Here is an 18,084-nt window from a genome sequence, read left to right as displayed (position 1 = left end):
TCTGGTAGAGCCAAAAAGAGAGCCTTACTACTTATTTACCTTCATTTAGCTTCTAGTTGCAGTGGTAATAGATAATAACACATAAACAAATGGAGACTGAACTTCCATATGCGTTTTCATCTCTTATTAAATTAACTATTTTTTTTTTTAATTTTATTTAGATTTTTTAAATCCATTGTCATAAATTACTTGTCTAGGAACAAGCCTTACCATTAATTGTCATATTATTTTCAATTTAAACATATAACGAAATTTCATACTTACGTTCATAGTCAGGCTTTTTAGTGGATATAATTAAAAAAAAAAGTTAAGACAACTGCTTTTTTTATAAACTGAATACTAAACATCAATTACCATATTCTAAACTCATTATGAAATCATGAACTACCACACGCATTTTCATCCCATATTTAATAACACCCTCAGGGTATGACTTTTCAAAATCCAGTTTTTGTACTTATACCGATACATACGATACGAAAACCTCAAACAAAAACATGCGTTTACACAGGCCGCAGGCTGCATTTTGTTAAACAGTCAGTCTACTATTGTCTGCCTGATTGACTAGGCTTTTGCTTCGGCTTCAAATTACCTATTAGATGTAAACAATACGTACGATTATAACATAATATGATTTGTCCATCTCTGTCGTCACCGATACGTAATGCATTGACTAGAGCGCCTCGGCGAGGAACATTGTCTTCGGACCCATCAGCTCTCTTTATAATCTAAAAACATATTTACAATTATTTATATGACAAATAATATGGTTTATTTTGATAAATTATTGGTTACTACCTGTCCGGCACTTAGTTCTAGTAACTCCCAGTGATGCTTGTAGCCCACAACCATAACTCCATACTCTCCATCCATAAGCTTTATTAATATAGGAGATTCACTCAGTTGTATATCCTGAAATTTAGAGAGATTAATAGCGTAAATATAATTTAGGTATTGTACTACTATTTCAAGTGCTATTTGTTTAAATTCTACCTTGATATGCATATATTCGAAGCCCATTTCATTTTCTGTATTAAGTTCTTCAGAGAGTAAAAGAACTCTTCTACCAATTGCCACCGCTAATAATGTCTTTCCATTTTCGCCTGAAATTGTAAGTATAATAGATTTTAAACTGATAGGACGATAGCCTTAAAAATCATTATCTTCAAATGTTTTTATGCATTCTTATAAAACCTTGTTCGAGTATATCGAAAAAGTGCGCAGTCTTGGTGCGTGGAAGGCGGGCGTGCTTGCAGTCTTGCAACGGACGCATGGCCCACGCGCCCGTAGCGAGCGCGGGTAGTGGCAACGCGTACACTCCCGCACCCCCCGCGCCACCTGTCGTCGACCCGCCGCCTACCGTCACCCGTGCTCCTACACGGAAAAGACCCGCGCGCTCTGTCACGCGAGCTGAACGAACGCATCCTTCCCAACGGAGCACTACTTTGGTTGTCCCGCTCTCTGAAAGTTTGAATGAGGTTTTTTGTCAGCCAAACTGAATAACTTTTATGGGCTCAACTAGATGTTTGAACCCAGAATTCTGCGGCTTTATCTAGCCACTAAACAAGCAAGGTCATAATAAAGTTATAACATACGATTTCCACATAAAAACAAACCTTCTAGAATGTATGTATTCGATGTTGTGGACAGTAACAGTCGACCTTCTGCTAGTTGTTCTGCACATATGGGTGTCGCGGGAAGTGGCGCAGCGCGCCATAATCGTCCTTCCCAAGGAGCGCGTCGTGATCCACCGCAACCTAAAATAGATTGTAAAAATATATCTTAACATTTTTTTATATTATTTCATATAAATAATATATTCTAGTCTTTAGTAGATCACATATAGATAAGTAGCCCCGAAAATAAGCGTAGACATTATTATATTATTCAAAAAACCTCGCCCTTCGTTTATGTAGCCCTAAACTCTCAGCAACGGTGACGCATATGTTATTTATATTATATACGAGTAAGTATAATGATAAACAACAATATTTAATATCTATATAATTAAAAACCACATAAAAATCTGAGTGTTAATTTATGGATGTATTAATTTTACCAGTCGAAACCAAGCTAGTTGGTGCGTCTCCACGTAGCACTGCATCAAGCTTTAGCGCTTGACCTATGTGAAGAAACCGTTCAGTGCGTGCCGCTCCCGCGCCTCCTGCCCCCGCTCCACCTGACCATACGTCTGATAATGCGCGACGTGACAGCATTGGCTAAAAAAATCCAATGAAAATGACGTTTTATTTAAAATAATAATAAGAATGAAAATATAAATATAAAATTATATTGTATAGTCCAAATGTACCAAAATATAGACTTAAATCAAATTTCATCTAATGCACACAGAATTGTACTTGAAACGATTCTTCTTAAAACTCACCACTTTGTGATCGGAGCAATGTTCAGCGTATATGTCTCTTATGAGCGTGTCAAGGGTTCGTTGTCTTTTGAGCGCAAATGTTGGAGTTTGGAATGCAGCTTTTTCACCATTCATAAGTTTTACCTATAAATATGGATATAAAATTAAAAATATATATTGCACTGAACTACATACAATTTCTCCTCAAAGGGAGAGGAGGCGTTAGCCCAGCAGTGGGAAATTTACAGGCTGCTTATGTACATAAAATTTATCTAATGGAGTGAAATCTCTTTAATTCCCTCAACGGATAACTCAACGCTTCCAATCGTTCCTTAATGACCTAATTTTATTAAAGCAAGCAAGTCCTCTGTCGATAATAAACTTGCTTACCGTTACCAAGTCTCCACGGAACTTAGCCATTAAAATAATTGTGTAATCGCCGTGAAGAAATGTTTAGGATTTATTTTGCTTTGCATTCAGAAGATGTATAAAAAGATGTACATACGTATATAAATATATAACATATAAATTTATAACAATACTCAGGTATATTAGTTTTGAAACTTCATAAGCTGAAGTTCAACTATTAGCGTTCTATTCTCTTTAATCACTGCCGTTTCACAAGTTGCAGCTCGATTAGCTTTCATCGATAATTCTATACACGACCCTTGAATTAGGAGCAACGGTAATTGCTATCTAGTTAAAATAATTATTTGATAAAATAATTAACAACGGCAAGAGAAGCCATGATTTATACGTTTACATATGATTCTTATGTCATTTTGACTGATTTCAGCCGATGTCAGATGAAGGTCAGGACTCGATGTGACGGTAATCCGATACAACCGGAAAGAGATCTGACGTAGAGACTCGTGTTTTGAAAAGCAACGGAGAGTAAACACTAAAAACTCAAACGGGTTGTATTATATCGATCCCTAAAGGAAAAACTATACCCTGGCTCAAACGTTCAACTTGTAGTTCGGGCAAGTTCGATGACCATCAGACACGCAAACTATAAAAGACCCGTAGGCTTAAAGAGTTTCGTTAGGTCTGTTGAGCTCTTTATAAAATGCTTTATATATTTCGAACGCGTCGAAGTTATAATATTTATTGTAATGTACCTAAAACATACTATAATAACGTATTTTTGGATATTTCGAGAAAACATAGCTAACATAGTAAATAAAAAAGACAGTACCGCTTTACATATATACATCATTTACTTATTTTTTTATTCTTTATCTTTGCAATTTGCAATGTATGTTTGTCCTGAATAAACGTTTTCTGGTTCTGTTACTATGGCAAAGACTATAAACTACTATTGCGATCAATGATGAGTTATAATACGTCAAAACAAGTGCTCAAGTTATAAATTAGATTATTAAAAAATACGCATAACTATTATTAGAAATAATAAACAAAGATTTTCTTATTTTTCAAGACAGAAGACATTTTTATACTTCTACGAGTACCTGTTCGTTGTATCTAAGTATCACCTAAAAGAATAAAATGGTTCAATATTTACATGAACTGTTACGGAACAGTCGCTAGTGTACAATACATTCATAATTGTACAACTTTATAGCTATAATACTTACAAGTAAAAATTCTCTGAAGAGCTGTGGATCACTAAAAATCGGTGGACAAGGTAGTGACGGGCCAAACGGCGGCACTGTGTCGTCCGTGTACACACTCAGTCTATATCCTTCACCTTCCACTTCGGACACCACGGCAAATATATCTGATTTAGACTTAGGACATTTTATTTACGAAACAAAAATATATTTAAACAAATGTTTTAAGCTCTGAGCATAATTTTATGTTTATGTTTTATAGATTTAGATATGGAGGTGTCAAATTAGAACTATTAGTAACGTCGTATTACTTATATAGAATTTAAGTAAGTTTCTAAGATTAACTTTATAACTTAGTAGGTTTCTAGTTTCTATAACACCGCTTAGAATCAATATTCTGGGCGTTGTTATAACTAATATGAAAGGAAAAACTACAAGTCAAAGATTTCCTATAAGTGTAATTGTACGAAAGATTTGCTTTTTAATCACAACTCAATTTTTTTACTTAACTCCATCCTAAAGACAGTAGCTGAGAAATATGATTCTCCAATTGTGCGTCATATTGTTCGTTTATGTATAACCGGCAACGAACTTGTGACGTGAAATTAATATTTTAATTAATAATAAATATTTCACTAACATAGACTGTAAGCTATTAATTAGTTTTACTAACCCACTATGGATACTACTTATCTGAAATAAAGTGTATTATTATTATTAATTGCGTATACCTAAGTTGTTTTATTACAGCAAGTTGTTAAATGAGTACAATTGGTATACATGTACAATTAAATGGTTCACTCATTTCCACAACATTATGTAACGTTCACAGTATTTGCGTTTGCCATTTACACGTGCCTTGCATACAGTTCCCTGTTATGCAGCGTTCCGACAAGGGCTTAATGAAATTTCAATTCCGAATTATAACGTCATTTCATTTGGTATCGGAAAATGTAATACCTAGTCGTCTTATATAAACACAATATTAAAACGAATGGATTTTAGTGAATTATTGTCTACTATTCTGTAGAAAAATATTTATAGTGTATTTTTCTTATAATGTTCTATATTAAATTGTCATAGTATTAAATCCTTAGGAAAAGAATAAGGTCAAACTATTTCCGAAGTCCGCGTCTTCAAAGTCTAAGAGTTATGATAAGTAGCATATTACTAAGTTGCAAGTTTTGAAAGTACTTATATGAAATGTCGAGATGTCGAAACAGCTATCAGGATTTATTTACTTTTTAAGAGATTGATTTCGAATAAGAAAGGAAGATTCCTTATAAAATTAACTATTAAATTATTTGAATGTTTTGTTAGGCCATATTGTAACCAATAATTCACTATTCGAATGAAAATGTAAATACATGTATATAAAATAATAAATATTACTATTGATTAAAGGTAGCCTAAAATTAATTTAATCTCTAGTAAATAGAGGGAAAACACAAGTTTAGGTTATATTTCGTTCACAATATTTTTATTACAGTTATTTAATATAATCGTGACTCACATTATAAAACAAAAGAAAGGAGAACTAAACAAAAGGGATGCACGGAACACTAAAATGAAGCAAAAAAAGTGAACATAAATTCTCGTTAGTGTGAAAAGACGGGACTTTATGTTAATACATCAATAAATAATAATGAAAGTGGCAGTACTTCTCCACTATATTCGAATGCCCTAATACGAATACATCTCGTAGAACTTCTTTAAAGTAATGCAAGTTTCCTTACGATATTTTCTTATACGCGCTTAAGACCACGAAGTGTTTCGTAATACGAGTAAAAACTCGAAAAACATTGAGTTGCTTTCTTAGAAACTCCGTTTGATATGCACTTGTTATCTTCAATAATAGATTTTTGGTATCTTAATTAACTGCACTATACTAAAATAACAGATCTTTATTGTAATTAATACAAGACTATTTTGCGATATAATACAGAATATACAAATAAATAATCTCTTGTTGTACCACAGCAAATTATTTTTAGTATGTCAAGGTGCATAGCGTTATTTTCCAATGTAAAGGATACGAGTGAAATGACTCTTAACGCACTGCGGGTTGAAGGTGTTGTGAGCTGTGTCTTCCGTGAACACGATGTTGACGATGTCGTTTCCGATGTGTCGCTTTCTCTCCAGCTGTTTGCAGATTATATGTGTCAGCAGTAAGGTCAGAATTTATTGATTATTCACAGAACGTAAAAATGTATATTAAAATAAAAACAGCAGGTCTTAAAAATCTGCCAAATAAATGGTAATATATGCAGTTATTATATGCATTTAAAAAAGCTTGTGAACGGAGATGATAGATATTTCGATATGTATGATGAGATTGAAAAACGGAAAAAGTCTAATTTTATTGTAAGAGATATTGCCTATACGTAATGACAAGTACACGCATTTGTACTACTTCGAAAACATGAGCTTTTGTACATAATTTTAGAATCTATAGTAATCGAAGAAACTATTTACCATATGTGTTTATAATATATGTTACTCTGTTTGTAAACCCATCTATCACAAATTAGCTAACCTGAATTTGAATTTGGCAATTTAGAAAACTTTATTATAAGAAATAATGCATAAATACCTGGTTACTACGTCATATTGTATACTAATCCCAGTTTGATTGGATTTTAGAAGCAAATTTGCACTATAAAATAGTTGGTCAAAACTGGTCAAACGCAATTTATAGAATTATGTAGTAAGAGCAAATTTTCGCTCAGTTCATTTGAATTTGCATTAAACCAATTTTAACTTTTGTAATATGTTTGATGATTTTGTTACAGAACTGTGTGTAGCGGTTTTTTTTTACACTTTTTAAATTGACTATAAAATTGTAAATGACATTATTGTTGTGCAACTTTATTTCTTGTTTCGCAGGATATGAAAACTAGATTAAGAACTCTAATTCTATCTCAATTAAGTTTGGAGTTGAATCCATTATAGGTTTATTTTCGTGTATATATTTTCAGACCAACATAATAATATTGTTAATGTTTTTTAATTTACTGATATACTAATATTCACTTTCAACTTTATGCTAAATTATGACAAGAGCATAAATCTTGTCGTTTCGACTCCCATTCTCTCTTCCACTCCCATAGATGTTTATATGAAATAGCTTGATATACATGGGTGGTGTGATGATGAACACCACCCATGTATATAAAGCTATTAAAGTTTGAACATTATTCATAAATATTATCATTTGCTTGCCCTTATCCTTTGAATTTGCATAAAAAAAAGATTTGGCAGACTTTTAACGTCGACGATACCCTCCTTGGAATGTTTTTGCTGCTGGCTTGTTTCCCCATTACTCTATTGTTATATTGTTAAGGTACTAGTATTTCTCTTAGTTGAATCTTAAAGTGTCGGCACTTATAAGTTGGGTGTAGATGTGCCTATTCTACCTTACAAAGAATCAGTTAATAATGTAATAGGTAGGTAGTAGGTAATGAATACTACTTTACTTATCACCTTTTATTCACTGGTCATAGTCAATTTTATTATAAATATTTATTGATACCATAATATTATTTCATAAAAAAGTTTTAATACAAAATATATTGAAAAATATTTTAATTTACGTAAAGCAATTGAAGTCTTAGGAAACTTCAGTAAATAATGTTAACGAAGACATCCTTAGTAACAGGCAGACGGGGAATTTTACACGGGGGATGGCTTAATTTTCTATCAGACGTGACTTGTAAAAAACGCCTTTAATTTGTCTTTTTATTTTCGAAATGGGTGAATGAACTAAATTGTTTTGGATAGACGTTGTTTTCGACGAAAGGTTCAGATAAAATTGGATATATGTACAGTCCCATTTAGAATTGAAAACATTTTTATCTAAGATAAAAGGCAACGTCGATTAAAAACAAAATGGAGTTGTTTATGGTTCGTTTTGTTTTCCAATTGTTTTTTCATCTTTCTGTGACTCTATTAAAACTAATCTTTGAAATAGTACATTAAATATTTTGATACATATTGAGTTATCTTTAATATATTACATTAAGTTTTTGTGGATATAAAATAACATTACCAATAATCGCCAATAAATAAGACATTAAAATCTTATTAAAAAGTACAAGAAATATTCGAAAGAGGAATGACTCAAATGGGCAGTGGCAAGTCGCAGGGCAAACCCATAAATTTTAATACGTTCCGTTAAAAGGAAGCCAATCTCTGAATGTTACCAAATGCAAATAGTTGTAAATATATTTACATACAAACCTGTTGTTTGTTGTCCTTGGAGAAGGGCAACATTGTAGATACATGGAACATTATTTCATGTCCTTGGTGCATGGTGTATATAGAATGACTGCCGGTCATGTCACCTGTAAACAATATTAACAAATAAAACTTTATAATAACATAACCTAATAATAATAATGAGTACAGTAGATTTTTTCCAAAAGAAAAAGAAATTCAGCTCTATCTGTTGGGTATCTACCTAACAGATTATTTATATTTCACTTGCAAAATTTGATTCAGACATACTACATGTTTAGTTAAATAAAAGCTTTTAAAGAAATATGTTTTACATACAACTATTTGTATAATTACTAGAAATACTAAATATGTAAACATTTATTAAGCGAATGAAAGTCAACACTGATAAGGTATGTAGACCTTGGAGGCGTTACGGAAAATGTATGATTTTTCCGTATCGATTTCACGAACATCTGGTCTGCTATTGGTAACGACACCTGCGTTCATAATAGCGAGTTACATTATTGTTCGGGTCAGATATCTGTCTAGTTTATACAAAAAATTATTACAGGTTAGATATTCAGTTCAGATTCACTATTCCAAAAAACGTTTAGTGGTAACAATAGTATCTGTCATCTTCATACATTTTCCCTACTATCCGTTATTCGGAGTCTTCTGAACAGTACGTAGCAAGCCAATGGTAACTTATAAATTACGAATTATTCTACTACGACTAAATAAAACAAATCGTTTCTATTCTTCAATATAGTAACCGGGCTACTGCACGGTTACTATATTCAAGTACATTACTAATGTAGGCATCTTAAATGATCAGTGCTATTAGTTATTAATCAATTTATTTGTTCATCAATCTGATATTCAGTAAAATAGTCGCTATGTTATAATGCCATAATCATTTGTGTAAAGCGACAAAAGTAAAAACGTAAGAGTTTTTTTGTACAAGTTCATAAAATATAAGTCGGCTTTTAATAAATTAAGTAAATGTTTAGTTTCTAGATTCAAGTTCTCACCTTTAACGTCGAGGCCTCCTCGGAAGCGGTTCCAGCCTCTTAATCGAATCTTGTCCCCCAAAAGTGAAATAAACCGGTCCCATTTCTCGTTGCCTTTCTCTGAAAGGTAGACTTTATATAATTCAGGAAATTTTTTGAATTCAATTTAAAGTTTACTATTTAGATAATTCCTTTTTTTATTGATTGATACTATATATTCTACAAGATATTCAGGGGAAAGGTGCTTGTGTTGAAAGCTTCAAGAATTCTGAAGAGGAGAGGAAACCATTGTTCTGCATCGTATGACTGACCACCACCAATAAGCTATTATTTTAGTATTTATAGTAACTGAGTTGGATTTTATTATTGTATTTCACAGATTAAGAAAAATACTGTAATACTAATAATAATTAATAATATGTTGCATGTTATAATAATAATAATTAATCATATTCGTAACCCAAGTGAAGTATTAGCATTTGTATGATTTAAACAAGTTTATAATGCAGCCTAAATCAAGCTGTTTTAATTGGGTATAAACATACAAAACATTTAAAACCATTACTGTAATTAAAGATTGCATTTGGAATAGATGTCGTGTGTTTTACTACGAGTATAGACTAAAATTTATGGGACTATACAAAGTGAACTTTATGAATCTCCATTATTGTCGTTTAAGAAAACAGTCTTAAGTGCGATTTAGCTAGCCTCAAATTTGACAATTGGTTGAGAATTAACAACTGCCTACGGTATAACCATTCACGATATTGGGTTTGACCTTTTATCTCAAAGCAACTGACCACGTCGTAATTGCTGTATACTAACTGTGTCCAAAGTTTGCGAACCGTAGGTCTTTAGAACCTTTTTAATGACGAGTTGTATAGATAAATAACATATCTTTGAACTTAAGCTGATAACTTATGCAAAATTTGAAGCAGGAGTTACCAGGAATCACGATTCTCACTTAAGTATGACTTTTAGTTTTATATAATCGGTGAATGATTAAATGATATTACTTTCATTTATATTATTCTATACGTTACATATTGAATTTAATTATTTTCGTATAAATAATATTATCAACAATGCTATTCTGTAACTCGCTTCGAAAATCACTCGTCAAACATAAAAATCCTTAAATAAAACTTTTATGCGCCTATTCTTTAAATATTATAAACTATAGTCAATATCATATATTACATTTAGTATATTAGAAATAATAACAAAATAACTTAAATGTATTTAAACCAAATTCACAAATGATAGGTTTATATAAGTAGTAATTGAGTAAGTAACGAAAACATTTTATTAATAGCTCAGCTAAAATATACTAATATACTAAATTAACGTGTTGATTGGCTTTAAAGGTAGAGAAAACTGAAAGGAATGTTTTTTTTTTTTCAAAGTGCTCAAGCCTGATGTTTTTACTCAGATGATTCTGTGAGACAGTCAATTTTGATCCATTATTGTATTAAGTCTCAATCTTCTGATTTTCAAGAAAATCATCTACAGTTTACAATAAAGTCTAGTAACTGCCTGTAATTATCCCACAGCTGCGTTAAGGCTTCCTGTCCTATTGAGAAGAAGGTTTGGAGCTTATGCCACCATTGCGGGTTGACACACATGTGACAGAATTTCCGATATCCGACACATGTAGGTTTCATCACGATGTTTTTCGATATAAATTGAACACGAGTTAAACACATGCGAACTTAATGGTGCTTCCGCGGGATTGTACCCTAAATATTCGGTTAAGATTCCCGAGTTTTAAGATGGATCTGGATCATTTCGGCTTATATACGATACTTCTACGACAAATATATATATATATAAATTGTATACTATATATTTTATATAAATTGTATAAGATTTAATAATAATTACCGTTTGAAAGCATTTCATCGTCCGTCCTTTGACCTGGTTTCATTATCATAACACCTATTTTGAAATTCACAGAACCCTCTTGTTCTTCCAGCAGCAAAACATCCTTTTGTAATTCCGGACACGTTATCTTGAATAATATGAAGGACATATTATTAAATTATAATGACAGGCTTAAAAAAAAATTGATAAATGGTAATAATTTAACCGTTATTAAGTTTTCATTTGAAAGTCGTATGTTATTCGAGTATTCTATTTTTTTATTTATATTATAACAAAAATAAATATTTGTTTCTTGAGTTATTCCTGAGTGCTATATAGCATATAATTTATTTTATAAATAAATTGTATCCGTGCGAAACCCAAGCGGCTTTCTAGTATATAATAAAATAGTTCCTTTCATTTCTAAATTAAAACAGAATTGTATGAGAAAATGCTGTGATACTAGATTTATCAATGATTTCAAACATAGTTTATCTGCATAACGTATTTAAAGAAACGAATACCTCTCTAGGCATTTTGTCAATCCGCTCGATGGCTGTAAACTGGGCCAATATCTGTTTGAGGGTGGGTCTGGTCGGTGCTTGACCGCCGCCGCCGCTCCACGCGCTCGCCGGCAGATATATTTTATGAGCTCCCTGTAACAATGCAATATTTTGTCAAGGCATCATATATTAAACTCTACTGGTTCAATGATGAGATAAAGTACATAAACCTCTTTCTTTATTTAACTAATACAAGGGTTTGTGTTGGTTAGATCGCAGTACGTTCTCTATGTATTGCACTCTTTTAAGTAACTAATGATTTATTTTTAGCTTTTGCGTCTGTCCTTGAAGTAATCGGTTAGTTTTATTTCAAAGTAATAAAATATGATTTCCGTATTTAAAGCACCAAGATTTTTTGTCTTCAAAGAAAGTATCATATTAAGCTCTGTGTTCACTAAAGTGTTTATTAAAAATGTAGGTTACTGATATAGATAGGTACATTACGAACGAAATGACATTAATGATGGAGGTCATTAATGTCATTGCGTTTTTTTTACAAAAATACAACAATATTGTATCTGTAATGTGTGAATAATTTCTGAACCGGCTCGGCAAACTCGTAGCAAAAAATCATTAATTACTTTATAGCATGTCGTATTCCGCGTTCATATATTTTAACAAAATTTTAGAATAATCTATTTTATTGACATATTAAACTCCACACCATCATAAATAATTATACACCTTTTTTTGCAGTAATTTATCATATTGGTTTTTATTTATTTAAAACAGCACACATAATCGTTCAATCTTAAGGTATTAATTAGTACTACTTAGTAATATAAAGTATTTCTAACAGGATAAATGCGTTGCAAATATTACAATCTAGTATGAAATATTCTTTATTCAAATAATAAAGGATAAACGGGTTTTTGAAGGCTGGGTAGCCCAAATCACTAAGACTTGGTTTCAAGTCATCATTTATTCTATCGCTTAACATCAATAGTTTGTATTCATGTAATCCTGTTTGAAGTTTGAGTGAACCCATGAAACAAGCACAATTGAAATGACGTCTTATATTTGATGGTTGACGACATATGTACGCTGTATGAGGTGTTATTAAATATGGAAGTGCCATTAAATACCTGTAGGTGTATTGCACACTTATTATTATCAGGAGGTCTCTTTGATTTGGCTTTCTTATTAAAAAGGTCCGCTTAGTATCAAATTAAAACAAGAAAATGTCTTAGACATCTCGAGCTCAACGTTCGTTTACATTTATTAAATATAAATAAAATATCTAGAGATAAATAAAACGTAACGTTGTGCAATGTCATTGATTTGAACTAGCGAACGATTTTTGTAAGTTAATGTAGTGTGAAGTGCAATTGATTGTAAACATCTCAGACGTGCATTGTGTTTCTTTGCAAAGAAGTAATCAGAAAAATATTTGTTAGTGACGTGTGTATAATTTTATACTTAAGATAAAAAAAATACTATTAAAATTTCATGCTCAATTTTTATTCGCTTGTATAATCATTCAACTCGTGCTCGACGTTGAAGGTAAAAATTGTGAGAAAACCTGCATGTTTCGGATGAAAATATTTTTTGTTTTTTATAGGTAGGCCAACGAGAAAATGGGTAACCTGATGGTAAGTGGTCACCATTACCCATAGACAACGGCGCTGTAAGAAATATTAACCATTCCTTACATCGCCTATGTGCCAACAACCTTGGGAACTAAGATGTTATGTCCCTTGTACCTGTAGTTATACTGGCTCACTCACCCTTCAAACCGGAACACAACAATACTGGGTACTACTGTTTGGCTGTAGAATATCTAATTAGTGAGTAGTACCTACCCAGACGGGCAGACGGCCAAGTGAAGATCTGCCTCATTTGTTTACACCGACGACATAGAAGCAGTCTGGTGGAATAAGTTCAAAACTTTCTTCTCAAAAACAGTCTTTAAAATGTTCTTATTTTCATAAATATTTTATACAATGAAGTTAGAAAAGTTTGTAAAAAGTAATGCTAATCCTAGTAAAGTAACTAATCAATAATAGGTTATTTATAAGTTTATCGTTTACTTAACTTACATAACTTTCTTTTCTTTCTCTTGGTTATTTTAAAAATAGTCTATTACCCTTATTTATATTCAAAATATCTTTAAACTAGCTGTTGCCCGCGGCTTTGCTCGCGTGGAAATTGATTATATTACCGAATAATTTAAAATATTACGTTAATTTAAGACCTCATTTGTGGTTCGACTTTCGTGGGCTAGATACAACAGACTGCTTACAGAGCTCACTCTCGAATAGGTTATTTAGAGATGGCCATACGAAAAACAATTCATTCTCTTATATCTACTCCGGCCGTTTTAGAAATTTGACCTTGTACTTTATTAATTGTCACGGTGAAGCATACTTTAAGTGCGAAGTGTACTTTCTTGAAATTAAAGGGATATTCTGATGGTATCAAAGATATTCTTGGAATATACACTATTTCTCCTTTAGTACAGTGATAACTGTAACCTATGACATTACGATAGAGAACCTTTAATATTAGCCTGGTGCCGTAATTGAAAGGTGCATAATTTTTGAGATCTTAAATTCCTCAGTAACATTATTGGCGCGCCAATCTCCTAACATAAAAAATGACGGGCTTCAAGATTAATCTATATACGAAATTTCAACCTCTATTTCAACCCTTAGGGGTAGAATATCCAGAAACGCTAAAATACATATGTACTCATTTTTAATCAGTATCCCAAAAACAAAGTTTCGTGTTTCTAACTTAAAAACTAACGGGCCTCCATACAAATTTTCAACCCTTATTTCACCCTCTTAGGGGTAGACTATACAGAAAGGCTTAAATACGTAACTACTTATTTTTAACCAGTATCTTAAAAGTTAATCTTCATGTTTCTACCTTAAAAGATGACGGACTTCCATACTAACTTTCAACCCTTATTTAACCCCCTTAGAGGTAGTGTATCCAGAACTGCTAAAATACAATTCTACTTATTTTTAATCAGTATCCCAAAAATAAAGTTTCATGTTTCTACCTTAAAAAATGACGGTGTTCCATACAAACTTTCAATCCTTATTTCACCCCTTTAGGGGCAAAAAATCCAAAAACGCTTAAATACGTATCTACTAATTTTAATCAGTATCTGAATAATGAAGTTTCGTGTTTCTAACTTAAAAAATGACGGACTTTCATACAAACGTTCAACCCCTATTTCACCCCCTTAGGGGTTGAATTTCCAAAATTATTTTCTTAGTGGGTGTCTACTCAATAAAAAGATCCTACTCACCAAATTTCAAGGCCCTAACTTTAATAGTTTACGCTCGGCGAGGATGAATCAGTCAGTCAGGACTTGTTATTTTATATACAGGGTTATTGGTAATTCGACGTATTCCCGTTAGGAGGTAATAGGGGTGACTAATATGAGGGGTGAAAAATAATTAAAATTATCGCAAATAGTCATCCCTATTACCCCTTAACGGGAATACGTCGAATTACCAATAACCCTGTATATAGAAGATAATGATGTGGGCGATAATGTCATTGTGAGAAGGTCAGTTGGCTATATATTTTCTATATCTAGTTTTAATAATACATCAGCATTAAAAATATATTTAAAACGTAATATTCATAATGTATAAACTTATAAAGATCATCTTTATAGTTCAAGAGCTGTTATGCTCTTGTCGGCAGAGCAATTTTCAAGTGAACTTTTATATTGAGCTAATATACAGGGCTATACGACTATAAACGCATTTTATTGCAGCTGAGGGTCAAAGAAGACGCCGATGGGTAGATTCCACTTATTCTAACTACCACCTACTATGCAATAGTTGAATAGCGAAGTGCCATATTATATATATAATTTTTTATTCTTTTAATACGTTTTGTTGTGTATTTTTAATATGTATTATTAATAGGCAATTACATTCATTTTAAGTTTTAATTATTAATGTAACTCAATTAAATTATGTTATTTTTAAAAACACAATATACTCTAAAAAAACAATATAATTTTCGTTCATTTAACTGCGTATTACATATATGTTCTAGGCTTTAGGTAAATGTCATTAATAGACAATTTTAACGAATTCATAAATAAATTTACCTCAAAATGTAATAACCGTGAATTGTTAAAATGGTGACTTCTCCCAAGAAATAGGTATTATGTAAGAAAGTCAGAGCTTCTAGAAGTCATATACTTCTACGTTGGCACGGTACCAAGTGTTATACTCAAGTATATTATTTAAAGACGAGATTCCATGTATTACATTTCTTTAAAACTAATGTACAAGCTGTAATAACGAGCACTTACCATTTTATTGAAGAGAATTGCTCGTAAAAGTCCCGCACCCTCTTGCACGACGCTGAGGAGGTACGGTTCCCTCGCGCCATCCACCCCGATGTAGTTTTGATGCACTACAATAACATATCATGTTAAAAATTGTTTTCCTATACATTTTTATGACTATGAGTTTTTTAGTTTTGTAAAAAGATTCTATTTATCTATAATAATATAATAAATGTGGAAGTAACTCTGTCTGTCTGTCTGTCGTTCTTTCACTGCCAAACCAAGGAACCGAATTTGACGACATTTGATATGAAGCAAACTTGAACTCCAAGGAAGGACATAGGCTACTTTTTTGCCTAACACATGACAACCAACCCCTAAAACGCGAGCGACAACTAGAACGTTGTAAGTAGACTTACTCGAGTAGACTTAACTTAATAATAATAAGTTGGTCATATTATTAATTCGACTTTTAAAAAAGGAAATTACGAAATCAAATAGCACAATAGAAATTAAACTTAATAAAAGCACGGACGCGTCAAAACGCGAAGTTAAAAAGAAATTGTATCTCCTCAATGAATTAACGTATTTACTACACAAGTAATATCACAACATATTTAATATGAAAATATATTATTTGATTTTAAGTAACTGAAAACAAGAAAGAAATACGTATTTGTCTAACGATATTATTAATTAAAAAATCGTTTCCATGATTACTGGTAGGTACGTTTTTCTTTAAATGTATCAAATATTCACACAAAAATATAAACATAGAATGGTTTTATTATACTTTTATAGTATTTATTGTTTAAAATAAACTAAAACATGCTATTGCCATTGATAATTATTAATATGTTAGACTCATCGAAGCAAATCAAATGCAAATTCAAGGGTTATTGAAGAGTTCAACCTTCCATCTCTTGATTCCATCACTAGATAAGCTTGATGATATTAAATTGTTGTCTCATCCGAATTACATAATTACGAAGCATCAAATTAATACGACCATAATTAGAAATAGGTTTAATTCGACGAATTACATTTTATATATTGATTAAATTATATTCAAGATAAACTTCTATAAAGCTCGTATAAACACTAATTTTATTATTCTATTTCTTGATATAATAATTAATTCATTCATAAGAAGTTAATTTTATTATAGCTCTCAATTCAAAATTTAATTATATAAACAAAATAAATGTATATTATAAATATATTCAAACGTAAGCAGTTCTGGGTGACTTGAAAGAAGCCTATTAGCAAGGTAACAGCTATGACAAAAAGACCGGTAACATTAAACGAGTACCAATCACGATAATAAGAAGCGACTTCAAGCTCTCATTGCATGTCTAAGGAAATTTGTTTTTTTTTTAAACCTTCGACTGTTACTAATAGATTTTTTTCAATTTTGTTTCATCGCTTGCCTTTGTTGGACTTATTAACCAGTGTGGTTGAATTCTATATAAAGATTTTTATTTCGTGACTTATATCGGTAATTTTACTTTATAGATAATATGAATAAAACCTTTGCATCATTTTTATTTTATTTTTTAATTTGATTCTTCGCATCGTTATGTTTTTACGATTAAATCAAACATGGTTTCCTTCAAAAATGCTCCTTATCAATATTAAATATAGATATATAAAATGAACGCGAAAAACATCACGAAATATATGTACACGTTTGAGTGCTATCATTATTTACCCGTCCTTATTTAATATTCGCATCGAAGCCCTTATTAAATCCGGTCGTGGAAGTTTGAGCCTAACAATGAACATGCGAGTGCCATCGCTCAGATTAACACGAAGTTACGAGATAAGGAGATATTTATTATACGAATATCTAACAGAAGTGACGAACAATTTTCTAATTAAAATATATTGTTATTGTAACACAATACATGTATTTATCTGCAACATCATCATCGTCTGAGTAAGGCACTGCTTCTTGCAGTATTGTATAGGCTACTCCTTATAAAATGCATTGCCAACCATGAGATCTATGACATGTATCTGTATATTTATACTAACTCGTTTGCTATTAATATCAGAACAGAGTAATATAGAATTGATGAGTTGAGCTGCGGAGATATTCCGGTCGAAATTTTATCAATATATTACAATTTAAGAAATTGTTTAAAAGCATACACCTATAGCGGCTTATATAAGCAGTATAATCGCAAAGTGTGATATTTTCCTTCGATCTTCAAAGATGTGTTGTTCG

General features: G+C 31.6%; 1 protein-coding gene across 2 annotated transcripts in view; it reads right to left on the bottom strand.

The window, feature by feature from the left end:
- LOC113392301 (GTPase-activating Rap/Ran-GAP domain-like protein 3) overlaps window positions 1–18,084 on the bottom strand; it is a 133,898-nt gene that overhangs the window by 3,034 nt on the left and 112,780 nt on the right. For both annotated transcript variants that reach the window (XM_026628658.2, XM_026628656.2), the window contains 14 exons: window positions 15,879–15,982; window positions 11,555–11,686; window positions 11,052–11,178; window positions 9,189–9,287; window positions 8,179–8,282; window positions 5,976–6,081; window positions 3,964–4,106; window positions 2,387–2,509; window positions 2,060–2,219; window positions 1,617–1,757; window positions 1,195–1,461; window positions 994–1,103; window positions 799–912; window positions 617–728 (listed from right to left, as the gene is read on the bottom strand). In XM_026628658.2, the coding sequence (XP_026484443.1) occupies window positions 617–728; window positions 799–912; window positions 994–1,103; window positions 1,195–1,461; window positions 1,617–1,757; window positions 2,060–2,219; window positions 2,387–2,509; window positions 3,964–4,106; window positions 5,976–6,081; window positions 8,179–8,282; window positions 9,189–9,287; window positions 11,052–11,178; window positions 11,555–11,686; window positions 15,879–15,982 (1,842 nt within the window). The remainder of the gene's footprint in view (window positions 1–616; window positions 729–798; window positions 913–993; window positions 1,104–1,194; window positions 1,462–1,616; window positions 1,758–2,059; window positions 2,220–2,386; window positions 2,510–3,963; window positions 4,107–5,975; window positions 6,082–8,178; window positions 8,283–9,188; window positions 9,288–11,051; window positions 11,179–11,554; window positions 11,687–15,878; window positions 15,983–18,084) is intronic.

This window comes from Vanessa tameamea, chromosome 5 (assembly GCF_037043105.1).
Source record: "Vanessa tameamea isolate UH-Manoa-2023 chromosome 5, ilVanTame1 primary haplotype, whole genome shotgun sequence".
Classification (NCBI taxonomy): Eukaryota; Metazoa; Arthropoda; class Insecta; order Lepidoptera; family Nymphalidae; genus Vanessa; species Vanessa tameamea.
This window is presented reverse-complemented; position numbering and strand designations above follow the sequence as displayed.